This window comes from Asterias amurensis, chromosome 10 (genome assembly GCF_032118995.1).
Source record: "Asterias amurensis chromosome 10, ASM3211899v1".
Taxonomy (NCBI): domain Eukaryota; kingdom Metazoa; phylum Echinodermata; class Asteroidea; order Forcipulatida; family Asteriidae; genus Asterias; species Asterias amurensis.
Window position 1 is genome coordinate 3,648,742 of NC_092657.1, and position 19,059 is coordinate 3,667,800.

The 19,059-nt window shown below is 39.2% G+C and overlaps 2 protein-coding genes across 2 annotated transcripts in view; both read left to right on the plus strand.

Moving 5' to 3' along the window:
• Positions 1-14,117, plus strand: part of LOC139943128 (uncharacterized) — a 32,081-nt gene extending 17,964 nt beyond the window's left edge. The window contains exons 2-4 of the mRNA XM_071939945.1: positions 2,724-2,940; positions 12,711-12,893; positions 13,080-14,117. Coding sequence (XP_071796046.1) covers positions 2,724-2,940; positions 12,711-12,893; positions 13,080-13,209 — 530 coding nt within the window. The 3' untranslated portion in view covers positions 13,210-14,117. The remainder of the gene's footprint in view (positions 1-2,723; positions 2,941-12,710; positions 12,894-13,079) is intronic.
• A 1,878-nt stretch (positions 14,118-15,995) lies between these two features.
• The window catches only part of LOC139942571 (uncharacterized), a 36,369-nt gene continuing 33,305 nt past the window's right edge, over positions 15,996-19,059 (plus strand). The window contains exon 1 of the mRNA XM_071939421.1: positions 15,996-16,161. The gene's annotated coding sequence lies outside the window, so the exon portion shown is untranslated. The remainder of the gene's footprint in view (positions 16,162-19,059) is intronic.

The following is a 19,059-nucleotide window of genomic DNA, read 5'->3' on the forward strand; positions in this document are numbered from 1 at the left end:
GGACTGTGCAAGTATTGCCTCGTATACAGTTAAACAGGGCCCAATTTTATAAGGCTGCTAGCACAAAACATTGCTTAGCATGAAATTTATTCCTTGATAAAAACAGGATTACCAACCAAATGTCCATTTGTTGCATATTGCTTGATACTGGTATTCAGCTGTTGTTTGCTTATCCTGAAAATCACGTGGAAATTTGGTTGGTAATCCTTTTTTTATCAAGGAAGAAATTTCATGCTAAGCAAATGTTTGTGCTTAGCAGCTCTTTGAAATTGGGCCCAGGCCAACTAATGAGCGCGAGTTTGTTCTCTTCACGCGTCAAAGGTTTTGACAGTTTGTCAGTTTACGTAAAGTCGGGATACTAAACAATCATGGGAGCTACCTTCCTGAGCTAATGTGTTGTGTGTTTTGGGGTTTAAGGTTTTGACAGTTTGTCATGCGGGTGCGTTTCTCGCGGCTGTAACCGTTATCTGTTTTTCAGTCTTTAGCCATGCAGTGATTAACCAATGGCCATCTCAACCGAAACAGTTAATGGTCACGACCGCGAAAACGCACCCCTGTCTTCGTATAGAAGTCAGGACACTAAACAAACATGGCATCCACCAGTCTGACCTCAGTTTGCCCTTACGTCATGTTTACTTACCCCTTTATCCCCGGGCTCAGCCCCTCACTTCACTCATTTTGATCTTGTGGACAATCCCAACCACCAAAAAAGAAAAACAAGATTGAACAGAATTGGAGCAAAGAGAACGCACGTGCCATCCGCATTTTGTCAAATATTTGGCGCGGTTTCTGAACAGCAAACAAACGCTCTGGGGCTGAAAGCCGCACACGGTCCGGGGTTTCACGCGATCCGGACCCCCACGGAACGACAACCGGATTAGGGCAGGAAAAAAAGCTTTTCCTTTATTTGTCTCTGGTTTATTGGGAACAACTCAGACGTAATCTTAGCTCCAAGGGGAGGATGAATGATGATTAGAAGATCTATTTTAGAAGACAAGTATGTTAATTCGAAAATAGTGTGGAACGGATTGGGTTGTTTTTTAAAGACACTGGACACCTTTGGTAATTGTCAAATACCGGTATTCTCAATTGCCGTATCCCAACATTATGCATACAATGACAAACCGGTGAAATTTTGGGCTCAATCAATTGGTCATCGAAGTTGTAAGAAAATAATGAAAGACAAAATATCCTTGTTCCACAACTCTGTGTGCTTTCAGATGCCATAAAAAAAGGGTATCATTTGAAGTATTTTATTGTTTGAATTCCCTCTTTCTAAAAAAAACTACGTTACTTCAGATGAAGCCGTTTCTCACATGGTTTTATACTAGCTCCCCATTGCTCGTTACCAAGTCAGTTTTTATGCTTCCTAACAATTGTTTTGAGTAATTACCAATAGTGTCCAGGGTCTTTAAATAATAATCGTATACACAAACGGCAGCGGTGGAGGCGGTTCCTTTACGGTTGTGTTATGAGAACCACCATCGCCCATGTAACCCTAGAGACATAATATTTATCCTCCACGTCGAACGTAAAATTATATTACAACATTAAACATAAAACATAATCAAAACCAATTAGTGGGATATCATCCGTGTAATAATGTCTAAAATTAATTATCTTGTGAGGATGGCTTAATGGCTTATAATATTTCACCCTGCGGTGATTTCAAAGAAATAATATGTATGCAATAAATTCTGCATGAAATCATTTTGAAACCCGACCTTTGAAACATGCATTACCGAGGATCCTGTTCTTAAAGATAATATCACGTCGTACTTTTCTTGACGTTATCTATGCATCAGAATGAGACCTTGGTTCGCTTAAAGGTGGGATAGACGATGTGACCTGTGACATCACATGTTTACAAATGAGCCACCAAGCCTGGACTTCCTGCAGGCACGATTTGTACACAGCCCAATGGAAGGAAACATAAAATATTATATTACTTTATGTAGGTTGCACTGTCCAATTCTTATCAATTTTTGATATGATGAAAGGGGCATATCTCAAAACTTATACAGCTTCTACTTTCGGAACTCTTGGAGTTGTGTGGAAATTATGACACAAAATGTCAACTTTCCCATATAATTAGAGCAGGATCTTGCCTGCCAGACTAACCAAAATATGTACAAGGTCACACTTATTGTAAACGGAGTTCAAATTGTCTATAGATTGGTGAATATTAATGGTGAGAAGCACTATGCAGTTGGTAGAATAAACATGTTTCAGAAAGGATTCCCTTCGTAGTAATTCGCTTTGGGTACTTGTTTTCACCAAAAGCATTTGAATCTGAGAAAAGATTCATGCATTAATACACATAATGCTCGTGTTGCAATCATAAGTTGTTAGGATGATGACGAAAACGTAACGTAACGTATTACGTAACGTGACGTAACGTATCGCAACGCGGCCGTAACATAACGTGGGAGAGCAATAGTATTAAGGCATTGCCTTCTATCTTTTGGCAAGCGTTTCATACTTTTTGACCTGAGAGCGAAAGAGGTCCACACAAGGCAGAGTTTTGAAACACTATGTGTACTTAGACACGCCCAAACAGGTGTTGACAAATATGGGTTTTTTTCTTCATAATTGCACAGAGGGCATGTAGAGCACCGTGTTTTTGTGTGGGGGGAATAAGAATTTTGCAGCTGTCTTATCCCTCTGCCCTTTGTGTGCACACCTCTTTATGTGACATCTTTATCCTTTCTTTACATCCATAGTCAAGACCACCTCAGCAGAGCTTGTTTCCTCAGGTACCTTCTGCATCACAGACACTAGCATCCCAAAGGAATCGCCAGGAAATGCTTACTACTGCCCAGCGTTTAACGAAGACGGCACGCCCAATACCTTCATAGAGTGTTGTAATAGTGGCCGAATAGACGCAACGGGACACCACAGACAGTGCTGCGAGGCAGGCGAATCAGCAGACAATGAAAAGTGAGTTACTGAAACCATAGAGTAAGGACTGAAAGCTAGTTTGATTTTGGACATTGGAAGTTCATATAGTGTTTTTTTTTTTCTTCGATAATTGGTAATATTGGACATTCACGTATAGGTTTGTACGGAATGGACATTCACGTAGAGGTTTGTACGGAATGTACAATGCCCAATATCGATGTGCAAGGTACTGAAAGCTAGTTTGATATTGGACATCGGACATTCACATTGGTTTTCACAGCGAATATCAAGGTTGATTTTTTTTTCCAATATTGGACATTAGACATGCACGTATTACGTATAGAATGACCAGTGTCCAATACCAATATGTACAAGGTATGCATTCACTGTAACCATCTATGTGAATGTCCAATGTCCAATATCTATAATGAAAAAAAAAATGAAAAAATTAAAACAAAAAGTAAATGAAGGCCGCACAATGTTGATGCTCAAAATGTCAGCCATTTTGAAAATGTTGAAACTCTATTCTGCCTGTATTTGTTTCCTTCGTGCCAGATTATCTCATTAACAAAATAGTATTGGGTAAAACAAGTGCACTAAAAAGGGGCTTGCACACATGTAAACGAAAACTACAGTTCCAATGGGCCCCTATAAACAATGGTGCTCCACCCTTATGCACCTAAAAGTGTTACCCTAGTTTCGCTGTAGGTTCAAAGACACACAAGTCAACTCCTACCCAGCTCTCTGTCAGGGCACAGCGTACAGCATGCAGTTCGACATCGATGGAAATAATACAGAGAGAGAAACGCACATGTATTATTCATGGAAAAATGATTTCCTTGCATTTGTTTTTTCTGCGATGATATATACGATCGTTCAATGAATTTGGCGGGAACTCGAGCCGAGCAGATGACTGCTTTGTTGTAGCAGGCAACGATAACAGTATATAGATTGCATCACAATGTTCAATTATTCATGGCGAAAAAAAGGGCTCTCGAGCAAAACCAGATCGATTTTAAAGGTAAATGTCATCGGTTTTGGAAAATTAAACGGGTTCATGTTTTCTAGTTTAAATAAACACGAGGAATAGTTTCAACAAATCGCTAAAGGAACAGCTTCAACAAGATTGAACAGCTGTCTAGACGACTGGGGGTATTAGGAATAGTACCATTGATCTAGAGGAATAGTTTTATCAACTATAGGAATGTTCAAAAAAGGTGGAGGAAAATTCAAGTAAACTATAGGAATAGTTTGAATGTCATAAAGGAATAGTTGCAGGTGCCAAACAACCACACGACAGAATAAGTTTGTGTACCAGCAAGTGCCGACAGCGGACCGGTCTAAGTTGTAAAAAGTCCAGTTGGTTAACGACCTTGCCCTGACCAATAAAACTTGAACATATTATTTTCAGGCGTATTATTTTATAAAGTCAGTGAAAATAAGAATGTTAACTATTGATTCATTCGCAGAGTAATTTTTAACACTGCTGTCTTTAGCCACCGTTCCTAGCTGGCAGTGTCCTTGCTCTATGGTGTAACGCACTATATAGGGGTGAACGTGCACACCTCTGCTCCCAAATCGCCTGGTCCGCATTCACCCACAAGCATGCGTACGAAATTATTTGTACTTTTTTCCAAAGAAAATTCTGTAATTCTATCCCCTCTATAATTTTTACCCTTTTCCCCCATCCTGTCTCACCATGGTAATAATCCTCTTACAATACAGACAACATCGTCAAGATTGGTATCAATTTGGGCGCGAGTCCCCATAGCAACGGGTCGTCTGCTCGCCACGCTGGGGGAAATCAGCTCTGTCTGCTCTGGCACTTTCGCGCTAAAAGGGACCTCATGTATTGTTGTCATGACAGACATCACGCCATGGTCTCGTGTTCCCCATTCACAAACTCAGAATAGCTATTCAGCGTGTTCCATCCTCCCGGTTCCCTTTGTTACAATGTGCTTGGGACCTTTCCGAAATTCAAAAGCGCAATATTCTATCAAATTCCTGTTTTTTGTCGTTTTACTTTCTTAGAAAAAACCTTTAAACTCGATACTTTTTTGAGAATGTATGATCATGTGCCCAGGTTATTGATTGAAATGACTGGTTTACCTCTCATAAACTAATTAAACATCATACATCCCTATAAAGCTTACTCAATATAAAGGGCTGCACTTATATTGACAGTTATTAATTTTTGTACCTCCCATAATTTATTTTTTATTTTTTATAGTATCTTTTCCTTTTTTTGCGATCACGGATGGCTGATTTTACCTGGAGTCGAGTTGATATGGATTTTGGGGCAAAATGTTTCACATGATTGGTTGCTTTGTTTCCAACATATTCCACACTATTGTTTTAATAGTGACATTATTAAAAACTGTGGCCTTGTGTTTTTGTTTTGCCTCTGTGGTTTCCATAGCTTTCCGACTATGGAAACGTCTACGGAACCCGTGCACGCGTGTACGCACTGCGCACGACTCTCATCCAATGTGAGACTTTGGAACGCTAGGTGGCAGCAGACTTACCAGGTAAATGTCCACTGTTAACGTAGTTCTGAGCACGCGCACATTACCGAGAACAATGGAATTTACCTGGTAAGTCTGCTGCCACCAAGCGTCCCAAAAGTATCCTATTGTACCCTTTTCTTGGGGCCTTTCTCAAACCACGGCTTGGGCTCCGGCTCAGGCTGAGGCTCCGCGTGCTGTGTACGCAGCTTGCATTTAACCTGCATTTAGGAGCAGCGCGTATTGCACGGATATCAGCACGCGGAGCCTGAGCCGGAGCCCAAGCCGTGGTTTGAGAAAGGCCCTTGGTCTAAGTGGTGGGGGGACTGTTTTGGGATTGTGACGTCATATGCAATGGTCCTTTTTTTAGCAAATGACACCACAATGACCAACCCGTGCCTAAAAGGCAACCAACATTTTGTCCCCAGGTTTCAAACAAACCCATTTTCCTATATCCCTATGCCCCTCGGAAAACTTGCCGCAAATTGATCCTGGGGCCTCCCCTCACCCCCCCCCCCCCCCTCCGACACCACCCCACACCTTATACATACATTCCGTCTCTTTCAAGAGGCAAAACTCACACACTGAGATGAATTTAATACGGGGTTGTGCCCACAAGTTTACTATTTATTTCTAGTTAATTCTTCTTATCCACGCCGTCACGAAACCCCCAACAAATCCGGCTCAATCTTCAGAATTATCTTCTCTGTACTCTATAAGACGGTCTAAAGACTTGCCTGGGGTGCACTCACACCCTCAGCTTATCGTATCTAATTCCTCGACTCTATCAGCAAAGAAAATTACCATTAAGCCTTGATACATCAGTCAGATAGGGTTTGAACACGTCCTGTGAAAGACAGAGTCGGCACACAACCCTCCCCCCCCCCCCTCCCAATCCTTTCCAGCCCTTTGGCAAGGATAGTGCACAGATTGCAAATCAAGTTGTGGATGCAAGCAGTGGAGGGTCACACCTGAGATTTCGGTGGTTGGTCAAAAATAATGTTAAACCAATTCCCATCATCCGCACAAACACCTTTAAGATCACCAAACTATGGGGACTCTGTCTGTTCGCAAAACGGAATTTGACCCAACTAGGATGGGTGGAGCCTTTTTACGGAATCAATTGATGCAATCAGTTGTGTTACATTTTGTTCAAAATCCGTAATTACGGCTCCAGAATCTGCAAATAAGTTTCTCACGTATTTTTTTTTTCTTCCGGTATTTACAACGAACTGAGTGCATTCGTCACAACGGGTGGATTGCGAATCTTACGTGTACACCTTTTATCTAATTGATGTTTGGATTTTAATTGCATGGTCTTTCGCTTGTTTTTTTCTTGCTTATAACATTTTCACTTCTTGGCTGCTGTTTTGTTTTGTTGTCTCCAAATTAATTTCAATTTTTAAAGTGATGTAAAATTGTTGTAAAGGCCCGGTCCCAACTGCAGCGATAACGAGAACGATAACGATAACGACGCAAAGAGAACGCACTCCATTGGTTGCATGAGCGTGTGCGTTTTCTGCGTGGAGCAATTCAACCGATACAAATCGTCCTCTGTGAGTTGTGATTGTTATCGTTTTCGTTATCGCTGCAGTGTGACTCCGCCTTAACAGTATACATAGGCCTACGATAAGTTATCATGTACACGATATTAGAAAGAGGAGTTTTTTATTCATGAAACCAATAACTGAGAATTAACAAAAAGTGGTTTTGTACAGAGTGAGTCAGTTGTAGCGACAGTGCTGATTTATTAAGTCTTGATTAAAAACCTCTCAGACTAGGGACGTTGGTGATGTTAATAAATGTTCATGTCTCTTTTGGTTTTAAAGAAAATCTGTTTTTCACCCTTAAGCTTTTAAGCGATTTATTATACGCAATTAAAGACACTGGACACTATTGGTAATTGTCTTAGATCAGTCTTCTCACTTGGTGTATCTCAACATATGCATAATAAAACAAACCTGTGGAAATTTGGGCTCGATTGATCGTCGGAGTTGCGAGATAACTATGAAAGGAAAAAACACCCTTGTCACACGAAGTTGTGTGCTCTCAGATGCTTGATTTCGAGACCTCAAATTCTAAATTTGAGGTCTCGAAATCAAATTCGTGGAAAAATACTTCTTTCTCGAAAAAGACGTCACTTCGGAGGGAGCCGTTTCTCACAATGTTTTATAATATCAACCTCTCCCCATTACTCGTTACCAAGTGAGGTTTTATGCTGATAGTTACGTTGTGTAATTACCAATAGTGTCCTCTGCCTTTAACTCTGTTGAAAGTCTAAAAAGTGTAGCAGAATGTGTTAATTGCCCTGAATCAGGATTAACTCTAAACCGAATTCGTGTCAAAGTTGACTCGAATCAGGATTTACTCTGACCCGAATCCGGATCATCTCTGACCAGTGTGTTTATGCAGGTAGACCGAAATCATCATCATATCCGACTTCAACGATTTACTGTGTCACAGCCAGCAGAAATAAGTTGCGCAGATAAATTACAAGATCAAATGTATAATGACTGTTTCCAATAGTCTATCTCTAAACTTCATATAAGCGGATATACATTTCCTCAGCAACATTTTTTATATCTCTGAAACCGGATCCCTTGGTCTCTCCAGCAGGCGACGACTTTAAGCATCAGCTTACTTTAAAGGCACATGGACAAAGTTGGTAATTACTCAAAATATGTTTTAGCATAAAAGCTTACTTGGTACTAACGAACAATGGAGAGCTGTTGTTAAGTATTTTATAACATTGTTAGAAACAGCTCCCTCTGGAGTAACGTACCTTTTGAAGAACAGGTAGTTTCTCACACACAGTAGTGTTTTTATGCAACTTCGATGACCAATTGAGTCAAAATTTTCACAGATTTGTTATTGTATACATAACACTGGTCTCTGACAGGTACCAAATGTGTCAATTGCCTTTTGAAGAATTAATGAGCAGAGCTGAGTGCTGAGTGAGCATGCGACGATGGGTGCGTTTTAACGGTCGGAAGGAATAACTGTTTCGGTTTGAACTTGCCATTGGTTAATCACTGGCACAAGGTGAAATAACTTGTCTTTGACAATAATCCATTTGCGTGTTAGATTTAAATAATGTCTGGTACAAGACTTGCTCATAAGTTACCGCTTACATTTGAATTCCTCAGACTACAGAAAAAGTTGCTATGTCACATGATTCTGTGCAAGCTTTTGTAAACTTAAGCAACCTCCAGGTGAGCAGACCCTGGTACCATTGTGCCATACACATCCATTCAGAATTGTGTATGGGTGTTCATCGTCTCTTACGTAAACTTCGTAAAAGCTTGCCCCGAATCATGTGACTTTGCATATATCTTTATAGTCTGGTGATTTCAAACTTAGGCGTTAATTTGTGACCAATGACGTCATTGTACCAGACAATAATTCAAATCTAACACGCAAATGGCTTGTTATCAAACGTTGCCAGTGCCTTTAAAGGCAAGGGTGGATTCACAAAGAGTTAGGACTAGTCTTATCTCGAGTTAGGACCAGTTACTCGTCCTAACTTAGGACTATCCATGCAATGTGTATATCTCCTAGGACTAGTCCTAAGTTAGGACTAGTCCTAACTCTTTGTGAAATCGACCCCAGTACATGTTTGGTCATTGTCAAAGACCAGTGTTCTCACTTGGTGTATCCCATTATAATCATTCAATAACAAGCCTGTGAAAATTCAAAGTTGCGAGAAAATTATGAAAGAAAAAACACCCTTGTAGGACGAATTTGTGTGCTTTCAGATTTAAATAAGACTTCTAGCTAGAAGTCTTTAAATATTTTAGTGAGAAATTACCTCTTTCTCAAAAACTACGTTACTTCAGAGGGAGCCGTGTCTCACAATGTTTTATACTATCAACAGCTCTCTAATGCTCGTTACCAAGTCAGATAACATCTGTTTTGAGTAATTATCAAACGTGTACATTCCCTTTAAAAACTCAGCTGAATGTCTGACTCTAATGGGCGTAATCAATCGAGAGCAGGAGGCTTGATCGTGGACGACGTTGCCGTGGTGACCCTGTCGTTCGACCTCCATTTTCCCGCTCTTTCTTCTTTCTACCTCTCTCTGTCTCTCTTCTCTCTTTCCTCTGGCTCGCCAGGTGTTTCAAGAGAAAATGGAATTAATACTGAATCCAAGGCAGAATTAGGAATACGACCTTGTGTTCATTAAGTGCAGTAAGTGCTGTGGCTCGTCTGCATATTCTGAGAACCGTGGAATATACACAAACAAAACAAAAAGTATTGGACAGGTGTTCTTTCTATCCAACTAATGTACTTTTGTGCAGTTTCAACAACAGCAGCAACATTTATAGGATAATTTTGTTTTCAATATTTTTCCCTGTATTGCATTTCTACCGAAAAGTCTGAAGACTCTCTTCCAGTAGACCGTTATCACACTGTCACAGTCTTGGTCATATTCCCTGTTTCTAATAACAGTTATAAATGCTAATATTCATTGCGCAAACATGGCACCAGACTAATATTTCGTCCAGCCTCAGTTTGGTTACAATGAGTTGTAATGGAGTCAAATCAAGATGACCACACTGTGAAAGGTCTATTGTTGTGAGCGTGGGTCTAATCTTGGTTCAGGGGGAAGCCCCTGAACCTGCTTGGCGCTAAAAACGATAAATGGGTTGTGGGTCTGGGTCTCCTCTAGGTCCAGGGGACTAAGCCCTCTGAACCTCCTGGGTGCTATAAGGTTGTAGGTATGGGTCTAAAGTTGTAGGATATAAATTTGTAGGTCTGAGTCTCATCTTGGTCTACCGCTCTCATTGTGGGAGTGTCGTGGCCGAGCGGTTAAGAGCACCGAATTCAAACTCTGGTGTTTCTGATCAGCAGAGTGTGGGTTCGAACCCCCAGCCGTGACACTTGTGTCCTTAAGCAAGACACATAACCATTGCTTCGTCCTTCGGATGGGACGTAAAGTTGGTCACATTTGTTGTGTAAACCCATGTAAAAGAACCCAGTGTACTTATCGAAAAGAGAAGGGGTTCGCCCCGGTGTTCCTGGCTGGATTGGCAGCATATTGCGCCACAGCACCTTGTAAACCATTACATGGTGCTTAAGGATTAGGTCTTATATCTCAAAAATTCACCCCACTCCTTGCAGTAATAATACCTGGCGCTTTGTATCCTTTGGCAAAAGGCGCGTTATAAATACGGTTATTATTATTATTATTATTATTATTATTATTATTATTATTATTATTATTATTATTATTATTATTATTATTATTATTATTATTATTATTATTATTATTATTATTATTATTATTATTATTATTATTATTATTATTATTATTATTATTATTATTATTATTATTATTATTATTATTATTATTATTATTATTATTATTATTATTATTATTATTATTATTATTATTATTATTATTATTATTATTATTATTATTATTATTATTATTATTATTATTATTATTATTATTATTATTATTATTATTATTATTATTATTATTATTATTATTATTATTATTATTATTATTATTATTATTATTATTATTATTATTATTATTATTATTATTATTATTATTATTATTATTATTATTATTATTATTATTATTATTATTATTATTATTATTATTATTATTATTATTATTATTATTATTGTCTAGAGGATAGATGGAGGCACCTGAACCTCCTAGGTTCTATATGCAAAATGGGTCGTAGGTCTCAACAGGGTCTAGATGATTTTTCGCTGGAGAGGGAAAACTCCCAGCCACCAAGCACCTTTAAAGATTCAATCCACTTTCCTCTCTAAATACGACAGAGACTGTATGCGCATACGCATACATTAATCACATTCGTCACGTGTTCGCACACGATAAGAAGAACTGTTCTAAGACAACGAACGTTACTTTGTTTGCAATGGACCAATACTACGCTCAGTCAATACCAACAAATTGAGTTAGACACACACTAATTGTTTACCCTACCGGTCCCTGCATTTTTTAAAGACTTCTAAATTCGTCTGCGCGGGAAGTTGTGTGTCCGTCGGAGTTGTGCAGTGAATCAATATTGCTCAATAGTTACCCGTGCTTAAGTCGCTTTGATGCGTGTGCCCCGCCCCATTTTCTTGATTTTGCTTCCCAAGGAAATTCTGCGCTATCAGTTACAACTCCCAGCTTAAAGGCAGTGGACACTATTGGTAGATACTCAAAATAATTGTTTGTATGAAAACTTACTTGGTAACAAGCTGTTGATAGTATAAAACATTGTGAGAAACCTCTACCAACCGCCACGCTCAAGCTTGCGATCAGCTTCTGACAACACACGCCTAACCGAACACCCAACCATCAGAACACTCTCATCTGCTCACAACCGGACTTTCTCCTTAATATTGCTCCGCGAATATGGAACAACCTCCCAGTACGCATCAGAAATTGTAACTCTCTGCCTTATTCAAAAAATCTCTCAAAAGTCACTTGTATCAGATGTAATTTGTTGTATTCATAGTTCCATTGGTCTTGCTCTTTCCAGCGCTTTGAGCTTGATGTAAAGGAGCTTTATAAATAATAGTTGTATGTATGTATATATGTATGTATGTATGTAGTTTCCGAAAAAGAAGTAGTTTCCCACTAAAAAAAAATTAATTGAATTCGAGGCCTAAGCTGGCCTCAGCTGAGGTCTCGAATTTTTTTTATTTTATATTCAGTACATTTATTTCAATGCTGTCATACAAAACAATAATACAATAGCGTACATTTATGTCAAAATTAAAACAAGCAATATAGTATGAGGTAGGATTAGGTCTCACAATACTTCAAAAAAATAAACAAGTAGTATTTAAAGACAACATTTAGGTGTAAGGTTAAGCAAAATGCTTTTGTGCCCTAACCTATTGACAGACAAACATGATACCAAGGAACACAAACAAAGACAAAGACAAGGGACAACATGGTCAGACGATAGGTGTAGGCCTACAAACAACACAAAGGCGAGTCATCATTAAATGGACTCGTACTATTAAAGTCATGAATTATAGGGTTATAAGGAATATGCATTTGAGTAGTAGTTTTTGTAGAATTCAAGCATCTGAAAGCACACAACATTTGTTTTGCCTTCCATTAGTCTCTCGCAACTTCAACGACCAAGTGAGTTCGAATTTTCACAGGTTTGTTACTCGATGCATAGTTTGTTATACACCAAGTAAGAATACTGGTCTAGTGACACAAGATACCAACGGTGTCCAGTGCCATTAAAAAGACGGGGTTTTATGTTAAGATACATTGGTTGGGGTTGATTTAAAGTGATTGATTTTTCTTTCCATTTTCTGCAGATGGAATACAATGAAAGACACTGGAATCTACATTGGCATAGCAACAGGCTGTCTCCTCATAGTCATCTTCGTCTTCACGTACTGCCGCTCAGATACCTACCCATGCGTGGGGGAGCTACAACGGAACGCCAGACATTGGAAAGACACGTGTCTGGATGCCATTTGCTTCTGCGACTGTTTCAAGTAAGATTGGGTATAGACTGGTCCCCTGATAAAGACAGGCACTGGTCTTACAGACCAAATGATTTCATTGATTGTATTAGTGGTATAGTAAAAGAGATAAAGGCGGCAACGCTTGAGGGCGCCTTCAGGCACTGAACGGATCCCATTATAATTGATGTTTGACCTTCCGGTGTGTTTTGCCAACAGGTCAAAGCGCAAGATCCAGAGAAGGCTCGAGTTGACCAAAATGAACCAGATCGAGCCCCTATGCGACGACCAAGAACACCTCGTAGTCCCAATGGTGGTACTGGAGGAGAAACGGCAGTTTTGGTGGTAGCGGCACGAAACACGTCTGGGTCTTTTCACACGAGACAGGTTTTACTCGCAACTTGGATAACTAGTCTGATCCCTTGGATAATAGCAAGCACTGAGCCCAGTTTCATGAGCTGCTAAGCACACAAATCTGCTTAGCATGAAATTTATTCCTTGATAAAAACAGGATTGCCAATCAAATTTCCACGTTAAGTTCAGGGTAAACAAACAACAGCTGCTGAATATCAGTAACAAGCAATAAATTGCAAATTATTTGTTAATCCTGTTTTTATCGAGGAAGAAATTTCATGCTTAGCAAAATATGTTTGTTCTACGCAGCTCTATGATATTGGGCCCTGGTCAAACAGGCAAAGTGATTTCACTGGATATAATGTAATATCTCCCATATGTTGACCTTGGTGCTGAGGCATGTAGCAGAGTTTGTACGCTGGATATGGGAACTGACCCCCCCCCCTATTAGATTAGTGGAATAGTCCAGTCTAGGAGATCAAGGATGTACATCTAGCTCTGGGCGTTCTGGGAAGAAAGGTGAATTCATATCCTGTGTAGAAAACATGGGACTTGTGAAAAGTAAAGCATGTTAGTGTTAGCTTAAAAGCATGCTAAGCACAGAAACGTGTTGCTTAACAGAAACATGGTAACCAGCCAAAATTACATTATTTTAAACGTGTTTTAACTGGTGTCCCACTCATAGATTGCTTATGAAAGAAATTTGTCAAGCAGTATGTTCTGCTTCTGCACAGCTGAATGAAGTTGGGCACTGGTCTATGAAACTTTATGACAATTTTTTCTAACTGATGGTTCTACATTATAATCGTTGTAAATTGTTGTAAATATTGGATGATTTGTATATTCCTTCGCCTTATATTAATATGTATTATGCGATTTTTCTAGAGAATTCACATAATGTAAATAATAGTACACATATTTACCTTACAGAAAAAGTGTAAAATAAACAATGTTGACAGAGAAGAAAACAGACAGAAGTTTGTGTGAATGAATTAATATTCCAAAAGCAACACACTTGACCATGATCGCTTCGTAAAAGTTGGGGAGGTAATGCTTTCTATTCTACCAGCAAGGCTTCTGGTGGATGATACCAAAGCCTACCTACGTATATGGACTGTAAAGAGGGTAACCCTGTTTCAGTCCCAGAAGAAGCCGGCAACGGCCCCTTGAAAAAAAGTTTGTTGTAGCCCACACCTTGAGGTGGCCTTCATATCTTGTGTGTCTGGCGACTTGCATAAAAACAACATTAATGTCAAATTTATTCGAGCTCGCTGAGCGAAAACTACTACTACATCCTCGTTAGGTTCTAGGAGGAACGGGTTTGTGGGAATACATTCGTCCTTCGGATGGGACGTACATCCGTTGGTCCCGTGCGTTGTGTGATGTACGTAAAAGAACACATTGCACTTATCGAAAAGAGAAGGGGTTCGCCCCAGTGTTCCTGATTTGATCGGCTGCATACTCATTATCATGTTGCTATGTGAGGCCTAGGTCTCATAATTCAGACGTAGTCCCACATAGATTGCATAAAAACACTGATTGTTAAAGCGCCTTGAGTTTCAATGAGTGGCGCATATAAGCGCTATAAGAAACCAATATTATCATTTTATTTTTTAAGAAACCGTCAACAAGATTTCCTCGATTGTTTTAGCGCTCTGTTAGAAAAAAAAAACACCTGCAAACAACGCTTCATTGAGCACTCCCTTTACACAGTCATTCTAATTCAATAGCAATTCCAACTGTGTACACATTCAACGGAATAAATAACTCAACGCTAACCCAATGAAACGCGTATCCGGATCCCGCTAATAATCAAATCAGTCGAGATACGTCTGCACTTTTCCCGCCAAAATTTCTTCATTATGGCGGGAACTGATCCCCATCGCATAGTGTCAGATGTTTATACTGTACAATAGGGGGCGCTCTAATTTGTTGCAGGAGGCGTGTCCAACGGCACTTCCGTATCTTGATACGATAATCGACTCAGCAAATTTTCAGTTAATTTGCGAGAACGCATAGATAAAAACGTTGCCTGAACTTCAGACGTACGGGAAACTAAACATTTTCAAAATAAATGCAATGCTATCATCGTTTGTTTATATATTCTTATTGTTCATCAAATTTGAGTCCCTTTAAAGGCAGTGGACACTATTGGTAATTACTCAAATTGGCATAAAACCTTACTTGGTAACAAGTAATGGGGAGCTGTTGATAGTACAAAACACTGTGGAAAAATGGCTCCCTCTGAAGCAACGTAGTTTTCGAGAAAGAAAACATTTCACACGAATTTGATTTCGAGAGCTCAGATTGAGAATTTAAGGTCTCGAAATCAAGCATCTGAAAGCACACAACTTCGTGTGACAAGGGTGTTTTTTTCTTTCGCTATTATCTCGCATCTTCGACGACCAAATTGAGCTCAGATTTTCACAGGTTTGTTAATATTTTATGCATATGATGAAATACACCAAGTGAGAAGACAGGTCTTTGACAATTACCAATAGTGTCCAGTGTCTTTTTTTAAACATAAAAAAAAAAATCCGTAAACCTGAATTCTCACAATCGTTTTGATTTATTAGAACTACACACTCTAGACAAAACCTTCACCCATTGTGCTGAAGTGTCCCCCCCCCCCCCCAATCTTGCTCAATATGTGCTCTGACCTGTGTCCCTAAAATCCTCCAAGGAATTCCTGAAATTCCAAGAACACAATAAACACACAATAGGAGTCGAGGATTGTACATAAAGCACATAGATGCACCAAATACAGGTTGAAAGCAACACTACGTGTGTCAAGCAGGAATTGGCAACTGGACATGTCGTGTAAATCATGTATGTGGACCCTATTTTTAAAAGGAAATGAAAATACAGCCTACGATATTTGAAGTGACACGACCTGTCATGTTGAGAATTGATCATGGAGGAATTGTCGGAGAGAGAACTGACAGAGGTGAGTTTCTTTTTTTTTCGTGTTGTTTTGAGGCTTGCTTTTTGTGTTCTTCAATAAGCTCGCCATCTTGTGTCTTGGTCCCTGTAGTATCCATGTGTGTATTCATGTACGACCCTGTTGGTAACCAGCCTATTTTTTTATTTACACGTTCGGTTGTGCTGTGGCATTGGGTTTCATACGTCGGGGAAAAGTTTCCTTATGGCGCCACCACTTTTTCTTCTTCTTCTTCTTCTTCTTCCTTGTAAAGTGCAGCCTTCAAATGGTTGAAGATGTACGCACTGCGTGTGAGCGCATGTGTTGACTTAGGCAACAGGAATTTATATCAGGTGCAGGTAGAATTCGATATGAAATAATATTTAATTTACCTCAATGAGACATCCCTTTTTGTAAAAATGAGTAAAAAAGTGGTGGCGCCATACGGAAAGTGATCCATTATAAAGGCGCAATAAAGATACATTCAGGAAACAATTTTCTCCTTTGTTTTTGATCGTGAGCCTCAATTTAATTTTATCTTTCGCGCGTTCGTGATTTATTTACACAAAATTTACAATAGATAATGCTAAATTGTTTATCAGTAGAATTTTAAACAACTTTTAGACTAACCCTGTTGGTGCTTTACATTTCTACTTACAATATTTTATGAGTGAACATTCATTACTAAAGTTATCGACAAATGAGTTAAAGTCAGATGAAACCTCTTGAAATTAAATATTTTGTATCAGTTTTATTAGGGGTAGTTATTCGTTGGTGATTATATCTTCATTAACAATCAATTTGTTTTTGAGGCAGCCAAAAAATGACTTCATACTAGTTAGGTTCTTATAGATGAGGTATAATACGAAAAAAAGAATTTTTTGTTGATAAAAAGAGGGCGCTGTTTGTCTTTATTTGCAGGTGTGTTATGTTATGCTGTTTGCCCCCCCCCCCCCGACCTCGCTGTTTGTCAGCCACAACTAAACACATCCAATAATTGGTTTGGTGTTTTCTGTCCAACGAATTATACACTATTGTTTAACAATAGTGTAATACTCTTAACCTTGCCTGTGTTGAATTCCCATTATGGGGGACAAAATCTCCGGGGAACAAATTCAGAAACGACTTCACTTACAGATTGGGGTCAAGGGTGCTTATTAGAGTTACTCACAATATTGATAAAACACCCAGTCCCCGTGGTAAGTGTTCCATGTAGAGATACCAACATGCACAAAAGCAGGCATTGCATTTCGATGTGCGGTGACGTCAGCCCACATGAAACCCTGACTCTGTCCCCCTTTGCCCACCGTGATAGCGCCCTCTATCCACTCGATCCAGAAGGGCCGATATTCATCGCTAGAGACCAGTCCATCTTCGTTGTGTGAGAAAAGGAAAGTGGATGATGGGCATCCGTCAGAGCATGCCCCTATCCCGGCATTCATTTCCCCTGGACCGGATGATCCTACTCCTGAAAATAGTAATAAATGGAAGAGCCTTTAAAGGCAGTGGACACTATTTGTAATTGCTCAAAATAATTATTAGCATAAAACCTTTCTTGGTGACGAGTAATGGGAAGAGGTTGATGGTATAAAACATTGTGAAAAACGGCTCCCTCTGAAGTGCCATAGTTTTCGAGAAAGAAGTAATTTTTCCACGAATTTGAATTCAGGACCTCAGATTTAGAACTTGAGGTCTCGAAATCAACCATCTAAACGCACACAACTTCGTGTAACCATGATGTTTTTTTCTTTCATTATTATCTCGCAAGTTCGATCATCGATTGAGCTCAAATTTGCACAGGTTTGTTATTTTATACATATGTTGAGATACACCAACTGTGTGAAGGCTAGTCTTTGACAATTACCAATAGTGTCCACTGCCTTTAAACTATCAACAGCTCTCCATTGCTCATCACCAAACACTATTTTGAGTAATTACAAATAGTGTCCAGTGCCTTTAAGAAACCACTAGTATTAGTATTATCATACACATATTTTGCACTTTTTTTCTCACCTATAACTATAAAGGCAAAACCGGATTGTTGAGTCCTGGCCAATCCGAGTGAAAGCACAACATGGCCGGCCGCTTTCACTTTGAAGTTTATCCGGAACTTGAAGGAGGTGCTCAGAGGCTTCAGGATGAATCTAAAACTGTTTGGTTTCGGCTCGGTGGCGAAGGAGCAAGCTAAAGATATTAAAGGTAAAATTAAATATATCAATAAGATGACGAGTTGTCCTAACCTTTTAGCACCAAGTCTAATTCTATGTATAATGTATCCACGTGTCTTAATAATCTGTATCACCAAGTCGCCTGAATGATTTTTTCCTAAAAATATGACAACTCCTGGAGCTCTGTAGAATAAGTTCAAATCCGAACTTCAGTGTAGTTCGGCAGGCGTTTCTAAAAGGCTCGAAGGTGCCGTCTACGAACGATAAAACATATTAAATGGTACCAATATTAAAGGCAGTGGACACTATTGGTAATAATACCCAAAATCATTATTGGCATAACACCTTACTTTGTAATGAGTAATGGGGAGGGGCTGATAGTATAAAACATTGTGAGAAACGGCTCCCTCTGAAGTGACGTATAGTTTTGGAGAAAGAAGTAATTTTCCACGAATTTGATTTCGAGACCTCAAGTTTAGAACTTGAGGTCTCGAAATCAAGCATCTGAAAGCACACAACTTCGTGTGACATGGATGTTTTTTCTTTCATAGTTATTTCGCAACTTCGACGACCGATCGCGCTCAAATTTTCACAGGTTTGTTATTTTATGCATATGTTGAGATACACTAAGTGAGAAGACTGGTCTTTGACAATTACCAATAGTGTCCACTAGCTTTAAAATGGAGATTGCACACAATAGTATGACAATCAACAGAGTTTACAACTCCCAGCTCTGTACCAGCCATTCAAACAAAAA